The sequence below is a fragment of the Alligator mississippiensis genome, chromosome 2, assembly GCF_030867095.1.
Source record: "Alligator mississippiensis isolate rAllMis1 chromosome 2, rAllMis1, whole genome shotgun sequence".
In the NCBI taxonomy this organism is placed as follows: Eukaryota; Metazoa; Chordata; order Crocodylia; family Alligatoridae; genus Alligator; species Alligator mississippiensis.
The window spans coordinates 79,614,827-79,627,389 of NC_081825.1; the positions used below are offsets into that span (position 1 = coordinate 79,614,827).

A 12,563-nucleotide genomic window follows, 5' to 3' on the forward strand; every position below is an offset into this window, starting at 1 on the left:
ACCAGCACTGCCAGCAGCACCTGCGGGTGGTCACCAACCCGTGTTTGCCATCCTCCCCACCCCCCGCTGATAGTGCTGGCTGCATCTGCAGGAGCTCCTTGCTCCCCGCTGCCACCAATGCAGCCGTTCCCCCCTCCCCCCAGCCGCTGGTGGCACACGCTGTTCATGGCTGTAACAACATTTTTTTTAAAGCACAGTACTGAATGGGTGTTAGACATGAGCATATTCAGCATACAGACATCTCCGACATATCTTTAAAAATATCTGAAGTTTCTGATTCTCCTTTTGTACACTATTAAGTAATTTTTTTTTAAAAATGAATTATTCTACTGCACCTTTTGCCTTCCTCCTCTGTGGCTTAATTTTATAGATTCTGTAGGCTTAAGTCATGAAAGCATGTATGTTTAACTTATACCTCCTAATCATCTCATAGAAATCAGAATGAATTGGCCTCTTTGAAATGAAAGTGTGTCTGTATTCCTGTCCATAAAGCCCTCTGAACACTCTGGATGCAATATAAAATAGTACATTAATTTGAAATGATTTTACTATCATTACTGCTACTTAACAGGAATAGATTCATTTTAGTCAATAAAGTTAATTATGTGCATATTTACAACAGGAGACCATATGCTTGGGCAGGGACACACTTAAGCTTCTAAAAACAGTAACTTCAAAACATTTTCTTTTCTTTAGATGCAGTGTACGTACTATGCTACTCTTTGATTCTGCTTTCCATTGATCTTACCAGTCCTCATGTGAAGAACAAAATGTCAAAGAGAGAATTCATCCGAAATACAAGACGTGCAGCTCAGAACATCAGTGAAGATTTTGTAGGGCACCTTTATGACAACATCTACCTTATTGGCCATGTGGCTGCCTAAAAGCACAATTTGCTAAGACTTAGACTTTGTAGTTTAAAAAACTAAATCAATCCAAGGAATTAATTATTTTGTAGATATGGGGGTTATATTAGTGCTGGTCATTCTAACCTCTGTATACAATCAAAATGTGAGTGTGTGCGTGTCTTACCTTTTTTTAGCAATTGAACCATGGGATCCAAAAGATTTGGGGAATTTTTTTCCATAACTTTGCTTATGTTTTGCACAAAGCAGTTCCATTAGTTTGACATTATACTGACGTACCATTTATGAATGTTAAACTGACATTACACTTTTAAGCTGACAGTGATGGATTTGTGCATTAGATTTGCTTGAAAATTTTAACCAGTTCCATAATTTTTTTAAAATACTATGTAATGTGTACATATTTAACTAAAGAGATTTATAATCATAATTATTTTATTGTAAAATATTTTAACTAAAGGTTTTTCTTTTCACTCTTAAAAAATAGTGTTGTATACTTTTCCTTATACATTTCATATGTTGCTCCTGTTTCCATCACACTGGTTTTCTCAACGGTAAGATAAAGAAAAGTTAGTCTGAATAAGTGTTTGTTCCAGGACATAAGCAGTTGTGGAGTGTCCAGACTATCAGTTAGTGTTGTATTTGTTTACTTGAATTAATTGACAATTATTATAAATTTAAGTTAAAACAGGATTGAACACTTTTGTGTAGACAAACCCTAAGGCTTTACATAAAGGTAGATAAGAAAAATGGTGTTTTTTAATACTGAGTTGGCTAACATGGATTGTTAACATTCTGTACCATGTAAGTTAGGTACATTTGCAGTTGTGTTTCTTAATTATAACTTACTACTGGGGTGGCCAGCCTGTGGCATGGGCAACCTCTGCATATAGCATATGGCAGATGAGACATAAGACAGGCAGCACAGCAGCAGAAAGGAAAGCAGCAGATCAGGCAGGGGGCACATGGCAGGGCAGCAGGTCAGGCAGAAGAAGGGGATCAGAGTGGCACTCTCTTCAAAAGAGTTAGCTCCCACTTACTTAGGTTATGTCTGGATTGCAAAAAGGTGCTTAGAAGTTAGTTAAACACATCATTGTTGTCCTCAAACTCCACTCCTCCCATCTAACTACAATGCAGGGGACCCTGGGTTAAATACAGCTACGTTATAATATGTTACTATTACATAAGGTCTGGCCATTCAGATTCATGGTGAGACTCTGCAAATTGAATATTTCCTGTCCCTCAGAAGCAGTCTCTCTCAGAACGCTAATATCAATGAAGAAATCCAACATCAGCTCAAATGTGTAAGTGCAGCCTTTGGACGCCAGAGGAAACAGGTATTCAAAGGTTGCAGCATCAGATCCAAAACCAAGCTCATGGTTTATCAAGCAATTGTGATCCCCAGCTTACTGTACGGAGCTGAGGTGTTGACAACATACAGGAGATGCCTTAAGTGGTTGCAGAAGCATCATCAATTCTGTTTGTGAAAGATCCTTTGAATCCAGTGAAAAAGACACACCAACATTAACATCCTCTCGCAAGCCAACACCGCAGGCACTGAGGTGATGATCATCCTACAGCTTCACTGGGCCAGCCACATTATCCGGATGTCCAATTTCAGACTCCTGAAGCAAGTCTTATTCTCCCAACTCAGTCAAGGCATACACTCAAGAGGAAAGTAGAGAAAGTGCTTCAAAAACATCCTCAAGGCCAACTTGGAAAAAAATACAGCATTGACACCAGCTCATTGGAGAATGTCACCCAGGACTGCCCCAAATGGAGGAAGTCTGCTGCAATGATCAGTACTTTGAAACCTTATGGTGACAATAGGAGACAGAAAAGCAGGAGCAGCAGAAACAGCATGTCACAGACCAAATAAAAAATCCAGAGCCATATACCCTGCATAGAAGCACGTGGCTGAGTTGCAGCAGAGTCTTTCGATCCCAGATTGGCCTCATCAGCCATCTTTGAACTCGCAGATAAGACAACCATGGAAAATAATCATCCTCAACTGCAAAGAATACATAAGGTGGCTAGAGATGTTTCAAACTATCCTAGCTAATGCAGTTTTAAAAAGCATCTTCTTTGTCTATTTTTATGTAGATAGATTTTATGTAGATAGATTTTAAATGGTTCTAAACTGAGGAAAATAATTAAAAGAGTTGAAAGAGTCTTAATCATGTAGTATTCTAGCAGTTTAGGAATGGAATTTTACCTGTGCAATTTACATTACAATGAATGAGGAACAGTCTTTTAGCCAAGTAGCATACAACTTAGTGCTTCTCCCTATTATTCAGTAGGCTCCCTTGAAAATAAGAACATGATCCTGAATTTCATGTTTGTTTATTTATAATCTAAATACATCACACTCACTAATTAATTTATCTTCGTGTTCCTTGTGTGATAGAAAACAATTTTTATTTCAGTTTTATTAGAAGGGGATTAGGAAGTCTACTGCAGAATGAGGATCTGAACACAGGTCTTCCATAGTCTTAGTGCCTTAACCACACTGCCATTTTTCTTACTTTCTATGCATGAGATTTATTACACCTGAATAGAAAGACCAGGAGAAAATGAGCCCAAGATAAAGATGATTGGCACCAGTTGACTTCTGTTTTATGCACTTTAATGAAATCATCATTAGGAAGGAGAATGATAACATTTTTAATTCATAGTCCTTCTAAAGGTTACATAAAATAAAGATAAGATATTGCTATTACGACTGTTTGCACTTTTTAATAATTCTAGTATATTTCTGGTCCAGAAAATGCACAAAAATGCATTCAGCCATTGCTGCTATGATTCAGATACACCTTTAAGTAAGTCTCAATGAGTGCCTGTACACAAGTGCAGAGACTTCTCCTATGTGCTGTAATTACAGTAAGTTAGAGAAGACTTAATTAATTGAGTCTGCTGGAGCATGGTTATTACCACACTCCAGCAGCCTCCCACGTCTCGTGTATCAGTGTCCCTGCACTTCAAAATGGCAGCAGGGACACTTGAACCAAAGCTCATTGAACACAAGATACACAAGACACAGAGGCTCTTTAATTAGAGTAGCTCTTGGAGCCGCTCTAATTAAAGTGCCGCTCCCTATCCCCAGAGTACATGTAGAAGTGCCCAATGTTACCTGCACCTGTATTGCCTCAAGATGGAAACAAACAGCATTGCAAGTGGTCATCCCAGGCATGTTCTAAAAGGTTGTTCCAAACTCTTGAGTGATTTCTCATTGCAGAACAGTAAGTACAGTGGTACATCCTTTTTCAGAAGGCTCAAAAATAGATGCAGCAATGATGGCTTTTAATTAAACCTGTTAAAATACCCTCACAAGTAGTCACTACAGAATTACAGATTTTTTTTTGTTAACTTCAAATTGTAAGAGCTTTTATATTAAAGATTTGTACTGCTAAAAATGAACACTACAAGCTGTTGTAGCCACTCACGTTTTATTTCTGGAAGAAATTAAGACAGGTTAGAATGATAACCTCTAAAGGCTGTAGGGAGATCTGGCCTGTGAAGAGGTTGGATCCTTCCCAGGAAGGTCCAACCTGGGCCAAGGTGGCCAGGACGATTGAACAACACAGAGCTGCACCAAGCCCACTGTCCCCTCTGCAGAATCCTTCTCAGCAGGCAACTGATCAGCTGCTGCTCTCTCTGCCTATGCTTACCTCACTGCAGAGGAGCCAGATATCTGCAGCAAGGGTAAATGCAGGCTGTTCTGAGCTGGGCGTCTTTGGGTGCAGAGATTTGAGGTTGCAGCATCAAGCCACATTGCAAGCTGTGGTCCCAGGGTAGCAGTGTTGCAGACCCATGTCCTAGGTAATGTCTCTTGGAAGCTATGTGCTTTGGGACAGGATCCAGCAACTTTTTTCAAGCTGCAGTCCGGAACAGCCCAACCCCAGCCCCAGTCTGGCATGGGCTGGGTGGCTGTGGTGCATCTGCAGCAATGGAGGACTTTCACCTGCACTGCCACAGCTTCTCACAGCCCCGTCCCAGCCACCCCATTCCCCAACTTGGGTAGAAACTCAGTTTCCAGCCATAGGAAAGCTGCACTGGGGCTTGAAAGTTGGAAGCTCCTTCAAGGCTGCTATCATTTTCTGCCCCAGCCCACCTCCCCTCCTACCCAGCCTGGCCCCAGTGCAGCTCCACTCTACTGAAAGCTGCACTCACACAGCAGCATTGGAGAGATTGGAGGAGGAAGGGGAGAGGGGGGAAGATAGAAGCAGCCATAGCACAGGCACAGCTTCCAGCTCCTGGCTTCAGCACACCTTGCTTCTCAGCCCCAGCACAGGCGAAACCCTACAGGTCTGCAGGCTGGATTCATTCACTCCACAAGTATTACTGAGCCCTGCTTTGGGAGAATAAAAGGAAAAGATCTTAATGAAATTAGACAACTCATGATTCATCAAACAAAGCTTTCTTCCTGCACCCAAAAGTAAATTGTGGGGCTTGATGTTCCTTTCTGATACCAGTGAAATTGTTCCTGATTTGTACTGATGTGAAAGGAGTTCCTTACATCTCTAATTTACATTTGTCTTTTGTTGCAGCTGTCACTTGTTCCAGTCCCCTGGTATGACTAGGCCTGGAGGAAGCACAAGCAGGAAGGGACAACAGGAAAACCATCTCATTCTTCTAGTTACCTCAGATGTCTGTACACGAATGCACACAGCCTGGAAAACAAGCAGGAAGAACTAGAAGTCCTCACGCAGTTACGGAACTGTGATGTGATTGGAATAGCAGAGACTTGATAGGAAAGCTCTCATGACTGGAGTACTGTAATGGATAGGTATAAACTTCAGGAAGGACAGGCAGAGGAGAAGAGGGGGAGTTGCACTTCATGTAAAAGAACTATATGATTGTTCAGAGCTCCAGTATGAAACAAAACAGGCCTGCTGAAAGTCTTTGGGTTAGGGTCAGTGGTGGGTGTCTGGTATAGGCCACCAGTCCAGAAGGATGAGGTGGATGAAACTTTCTTCAAATAGCTAGCAGAAGCTTTCTGATCACAGGCCCTCGTTCTCATGGGAGACTCCAATCACCCTGACATCTGGGAGGGCAACACAGCAGTGCACAAGCAATCCAGTAAGTTTTTGGAGAGTGTTAGGGGCAACTTCATGGTGCAAGTGTTGGAGAGACCAACTAGGGGCCACGCTCTTCTTGACCTGATGCTTACAAGCAGGAAAGAATCGGTGGAGAATGTAGAAAGGAATGGCAACTCGGGCAACATAACCATGAGTTGAGTTCAGGATCCTGAGGAAAGGAAGGAAGAATAGAGTAAGGACCCTGGATTTAAAAAAACTAGATTTAGAGTCACTCAGGAAACTGAGATCTCCTGGGAGGCAAATCTGAGGGGGAAAGGAGTGCAGGAGAGCTAGGTGTACTTTAAAGAAACCTTACTGAGGCCACAGGAATGAACCACCCTGATGCACAGGAAAACTAGCAAGTATGGCAGAAGACCAGCTTGGCTTAGCAGGGAACTCTTCAGTAAGCTAGATGCAGTGCACCCGAGGTGCTAAGGGAGTTGACCAATGTGATTTCAGAGCCATTAGCCATTATCTTTGAAAACTCATGACGATCAGGAGAGGTCCTGGATGATTGGAAAAGGGCAAATATAGTGTTCATCTTTAAGAAAGAGAAGGAGTATGTGGCAAGCCTCATCTCAGTCCCTGGAACAATAATGAAGCAGGACCTGGAGGAATCCACTTCTAAGCACTTGGAGGAGAAGAAGGTGATTAGGAACAGTCAGCATGGATTCACCAAGGGCAAGCCATGCCTGACCAACCTGATGAGATAGCGGGCTCTGTGGATGCAGGGAGAGAGCAGTGGATTTGATATACCTTGACCTTAGCAAGGCTTTCAGTATGGTCTCCACAACATTCTCGCAAGCAAGCTAAGGAAGGATGAGTTAGATGAATGGATAGAAAACTGGTGGATAGAAAACTGGCTGGATCATCTGGCTCAAAGGGTAGTAATCAATGACTCGATGTTGAGCTGGCAGCCAGTCTCTAGTGGAGTGCCCGAGGGACTTTTGTTTAATATCTTTATCAATGATCTGGCAGAGTGGATGGAGTGCACACACCACAAATTTGTGGATGACACCAAGCTGAGGGGAGCAGTAGATACATTGGAGGGTAGGGCTAGGATTCAGAGACACCTAGACAAGTTGGAGGACTGGACCAAAAGAAATCTCATGACGTTCAATAAGGACAAATGCAAAGTCCTACACTTAGGACAGAACAATCCTATGCACTGGTACAGGCTGGTAACTGACTGGCTAAGCAGCAGCTCTGCAGAAAAGGATCTGCAGGTTACAGTGGACAATAATCTCACTATAAAACAAGTGTGCCCTTGTTGTGAAGAAGGCTAACAGCATAACAGCATTTTTACGAGTGTTGTGAGCAGATTCAGGGAAGTGATTATTCCCCTCTATTCAGCACTGGTGAGGCCACTTCTGGAGTACTGTGTCCAGTTTTGGGCTCCCTACTACAAAAGGATGTGGATAAATTGGAGAGAGTCCAGCAGAGGGCAACAGAAATGGTTAGAAGGCTGGGGATCATGGCTTCTGAGGAAAGGCTAACAAAACTGGCCTTTATTTAGTTTGGAGAAAAGAAGACTGGTGGGGGATTAAATAGCGGTCTTCTACTACCTGAAATGTGTTTTCAAAGAGGATGGAACTAGACCATTCTCAGTGGTGGCAGATGACAGAACAAGGCACAATGGTCTCAAGTTGCAGCAAGGGAAGTTCAGGTTAGATCTTAGAAAAAACTTTATCAGTAGGAGGATAGTAGAGCACTGGACCAGGTTACCCAGAGAGATTGCAGAATCTCCATCCTTTTGCAGTTTTTAAGACTCGGCTAGACAAAGCCTTGGCTGTGATGATGTAGTTGGGAATGGTTATGCTTTGAGAAGCAGGTTGAACTGAATGACCTGCTGAGGTTCTTTCCAATCCTAATTTTCTGGGATTATATTACTAGGACAAGGCTCATGGAAGTCTCTTATACCAGACTGTGCAGGAAGGATCTGCTCCTTATGGACTCAAGCCCTGCAAAAGGCTGGAATCCTTGGACTACCTCTGTCCACATATAGTAAGGATTTGTGAAAACTTCAGTGCCAGAGGAAGAGAGAGAAGCATATTGTCTGCTCTGTGGAATAATACCAGAAGAGTAGGAAAGGTTTGTGATGTAGTCTGCATATTAAACTCTGCCTGCATCACTGTCTAGTGTAAAATATAAAAAAGTTAGATGTGTAGGGACTTAACCCAGTACTCTCCTCCAAAGCAAGTTCCTTAAACATTAGCTTAGAAAGTCATGCTCCTTTTATACTCTATCTCATCCCTTGAGTCTCAAATTATTTTCTGCAAAGTGAAACATCTCTAACAACAACCAGTAGCCTGGTGATTAGAAGAACACTTCAGGAATGGATTTTAATCTCTTCAGTTAGCGGAGGGAAATTAACCTGGTTTCACTCTTTAAGTGTTCTAACCACTAAGTTGTTATACTGTATATGCAATGGAGCACCACTTCGTCCTCCTTCAAAGGATTTCTTAAAGAAAACCATGACTACCACAACTTATTTTCTCTAGGCTGATTCTGTTATATACACTAAGAACACTAACCAAATTGAGCCCATAAGCATACCTGAGGACACCTCATTTCCAGATCCAAGTCAAACTTAGCTGTGAGCTAGACCCTGAGCTACTTACCCCTGTCAAGCCCCACACAATTTCAGGCATACGCAAAAGCTGAATAACAGCCATATGCTAAAGTTAAAAAAAGGGGGAGGGGGACAGATGGGGAACTCCAGAATTAAACAGCACCTGAGCAGGAGCTTTCAGGATGGCAATTTTGAATCTAGGCACTTGATTTTAATTCAGATCTGCCCCCCTTTCTTTATAATCCAGGATTTCACAGCCAGAAGAAATGCACCTCTCACGTTTTCTCCTTCAAAAAACCACTTCTTTATTCTCCCATCACCAAATCCCTGTAGGATATTTTAATTTTTTGCTCCATTTCCCACACATCTTTTCAATATAAAGGTTTGGACTTTGATGGTGCAGTTGAAGCCATAAGCTCATGGGGCTTGGAGCATCACTAAAACATCAACAAGGTTTAAATAGCCAGAATGTGTCTCTGGACTATAAAACTGAAAGATTTGAAAAACTTCCACTGTTCTTGGGAGTTTCGATCTTTAGGTACTTGACCTGAAGTACCTTAGGCCTAATATTCAGAGATCCTAAGTATCTGAACCTCCCAATGACTACAATGAGACTTACAGGTTCTCAGCACCTGTTAAAATAACACCCTACAAGTTGGGTGACAAACAGGACCCTAGCAAGGAACATTTTCCCTGCAGGCATAGGCTACGTTACTGGCACCTGGCTGTGAAAATATCCAAGTTAGCTATAGACATATTGTGTGAGCAATAGTACTCTGCATGGTGAAGCCATATGCAGTTTATTATATCCTCACTGATGCTGCACTCTTTCCTGTATATCATTTTGATTTCTGAATACCTAATCCAAGGTTCTTTTTGCTAAACTAAGCTGTTTTAAGATCCTTTCCCAGTGAACTGAGAGAAAATCTGCCTGCCTTGGGAAGAAAGGTGGGAAGACACCAATGACTATCAGCACTTGAGTAATTTAACCTACTTCCTCACTGCAAAGAGGGCATATGACTAATCTAAATGAAAGCAGAACTAAACTATAACCTATCCCTCATCATGCCAGCGAACTTTGTCTAAAGGCACCTGTAAAACTGATTGAGAGTTTTGTGTGTAGATGAGAGAGAGAAAGGGCCTAGTTACAAGACACATACTCAGAGGCCAATTTTGAAAACACTGAGCATTGTACCTTCAGTCTTATGCTGATGTGATGTAATCGCAACTATTCTGCATTCATCTAGATAAAACCAGCATATATGTCAGTGTGGAACATCATGTCCTTATTTAATTAAGTAATATCATGTACTGCTCATACTCAGTATGTCAAATTCAGTCTTTAAAAATAAACACACTTTCTTAAGCCTTCATAAAATAGCACCTTTCACTGAAACCAAGCAGGAGGAAAATCTCTCAACACTGAAAAACAGTAAACTGTAGATAATTGGAAAATAAGAATGCAATGTCCACTTCAGAAAATGTGCTAGTAGTTCCACCCTGTAACATAAGCTCAAGGCATTTACATATTCAAATCTATCAACAAGAATTGTCCCATTCACAATGGGAGGGATTGGTTTTCTGCTTAACTGTGTTACTGTGAGTTTTGCTACATGTTAAAATGTCTCTGAATTTAGATTTGCTTCATGTAACTGTCACAAGCCAAAGTTGTGATTTTTTGTTTGTGTGTGTGCTTCGGCACTGCTAAATTATTTCCCGCCAAATTTGTCGCTTTCTTTGCACGGTAGAGTTCTCTGCTGCTAGAGAACTCTAGTGCAACCGGGGATTTCCCGCCAAATTGCAGCTTCTTTCCAGGGTACATCCCTTTCTTGCACTGTAGTGATACACGTTGTAAAGAAGTTCCCGCCATTTGTATTAGGCTCTGCGCCATGTTATTGGCCGACTCCTAATTTAGGCACACGTGGCAGCTAGCGATTGGCTTGCTAGCTGTATAAAAGGCTTGGGTAGTTTCCGCCCAAGCCGGAGGAGGGAGGAAGAGAGAGAGATTCTGTGTGAAGATCTCCAAGCGCTGTGGACCCTCGCGGACCCGGCGCGCCTCCCCTAAGCAGGCAAGAGAGGCAATGGAACCGAGGCTATGGAGCTTTCGCTTCTCGCCTCTCCCCGTCGCCGAGTGCAATCCTAGACGTATCCCTTTCCTGTAATTTCGGACCCCGCGGAGCCTAGCAAACTCCGGGGAAAACTTACCGGACCTGCGGAGCCTGAATAACTCCGGGGAAACTTTTGAACCCAACTTAACCGGACCCACAGAGCCTAGCAAACTCCGTGGGAGCAATCATTTTGTCAGAATCCTCCAACGAGGGTTCAAGCGGGAGCTGTGCCTGGAAACTTATCCAGCCTACACCGATACCATCTTTGGGTGTAAGTAAACAATCTTTTCAATCAACCGTTACGCCTCCATGACTAATTCTAACTCACGTGCGCAAGCTGCTTCGCTGTTTTCTCCCACCCCGCGTGCCCGGGCTGACGGCCAAAGCCCGCGTGCACCGGAGACGGGTCCGGTACGACCCCGGTTCGCCCCCGGCTTGCCCATGGCGGCCAGAGTGGGATCGGAATCACTGCCGTGCATGGCGACAAGGGTGGGATCAGGGCCCGGCCCGCACAGTAACATTTTCAGTACATAATGAATATAAAAATCAATTTTATTTAGAAAGGTTACAAAGTTATACACGAGAAAGCATTTTAAAAGTAATATTTACTTAGCTTTTATTGAATTACAGATGACAATCAAATGTAGATTTATTAATTTTATCTTTTTCACATATGTGAAAAAGTCTCAAAATTTAATAACATTAAACTTGATTACTAGCTTTTTGCCACTGTAAAATAATCTACTTTAACCTTAAAAGCACTATTAAAATAGACAAAGGGCAGACTTTAAAGGATTCTCTGTCTTCCATAGGTGCATTTTCATTCTGGTTTAAAGAGCAATATGGTACCAAACTATGTACAACAGCAGATTTAGTTACCTGAATATAAAAGCAAGCTAAATCTGTAGATATTACTGATCAGGTGAAAACTTAAGACCAAGGCATTATAGCAAAGATAAAACTGTAGAAACAAGTTTCTACATTGTATGTTACTAGATTATTTCAGAGTGTTTTCTGACAATGGTAATAAATATAATTTTCTTTCTTATTCCTTCATACAAGCTTAAAGAAGAAGAGGTGGGTTGTACAAATATTACAAAGAAAACTTCCAATTCCCACATGAAATATTTTTCAGTTTTTAGCTTTCCATATTTCCTTAACTGTGTTTTTTTGGTTTTAAAATCCTTTCCCAGTGAACAGAGAGAAAACTTGTCTGCTTTGGTTAGAAGTGTGGAAAGATGCTGGATTATTATGAACACTTTAATAATTGATTTTGGTTTTGTTGTTGGTTGGTTTGTTGGAGGGGGTTGTTTTGTTTTCACAATTGCTATTGCTATAATTATGTGGAAATTCTAACTAGACAAACTTGGTCTGATTTTCTGAGATGCTGTTGTTCACTATAACTCCCATTAAAGAAAATAGGATCTGGAGGCATTCAATATGTCTGACAATCAGAGCCATTTTTTAAGGTTAGAAATAGTATTTCCTCTTGTGTGTGTGTCAAACATATTTATTTAGAGAGCAACAAGGACAGGATATCAAATCTTTTCAGAGGGAATTTTCATTTGTAAAAGTTAGCTTTCTTCTTGGCAGTGTTGGAAAGGAATGTTGGATTTAATTTAAAATGATTAATGAGATTTTGTCAGACTCCCTGCTTTTACCACCACTGCAGTTTGTCAGCACAACAACCTGGGAAACCCGGACGCCACTCTGTCGCCCAAAACAGCTTTCCAGGAAAAAATAAACCTGAGTAACTAGTGCCAGGTACATGTCAATGGTATTGTCTTTCAGCTGTTGACAGTTTAACTCTAAGTTAGGACATTTACACATTCTGAGGAAGTGAACCTCATTCATTATTTAAATGGTCTTTTTTGGCAGTGGATACTAAATATAAACTTTTTTACAAAATCTTTTCTGAGCATTTATTCAATTTATTTTT

The 12,563-nt window shown here is 41.6% G+C and overlaps 2 protein-coding genes across 4 annotated transcripts in view; one reads left to right on the plus strand and one right to left on the minus strand.

The window, feature by feature from the left end:
* The window catches only part of FBXO8 (F-box protein 8), a 39,001-nt gene extending 35,416 nt beyond the window's left edge, over positions 1-3,585 (plus strand). For all 3 annotated transcript variants that reach the window (XM_014594188.3, XM_006258519.4, XM_059721873.1), the window contains exon 6: positions 697-3,585. In XM_014594188.3, coding sequence (XP_014449674.1) covers positions 697-884 — 188 coding nt within the window. In that variant the 3' untranslated portion in view covers positions 885-3,585. The remainder of the gene's footprint in view (positions 1-696) is intronic.
* CEP44 (centrosomal protein 44) overlaps positions 1-12,563 on the minus strand; it is a 112,669-nt gene that overhangs the window by 83,771 nt on the left and 16,335 nt on the right. The window lies entirely within an intron of this gene.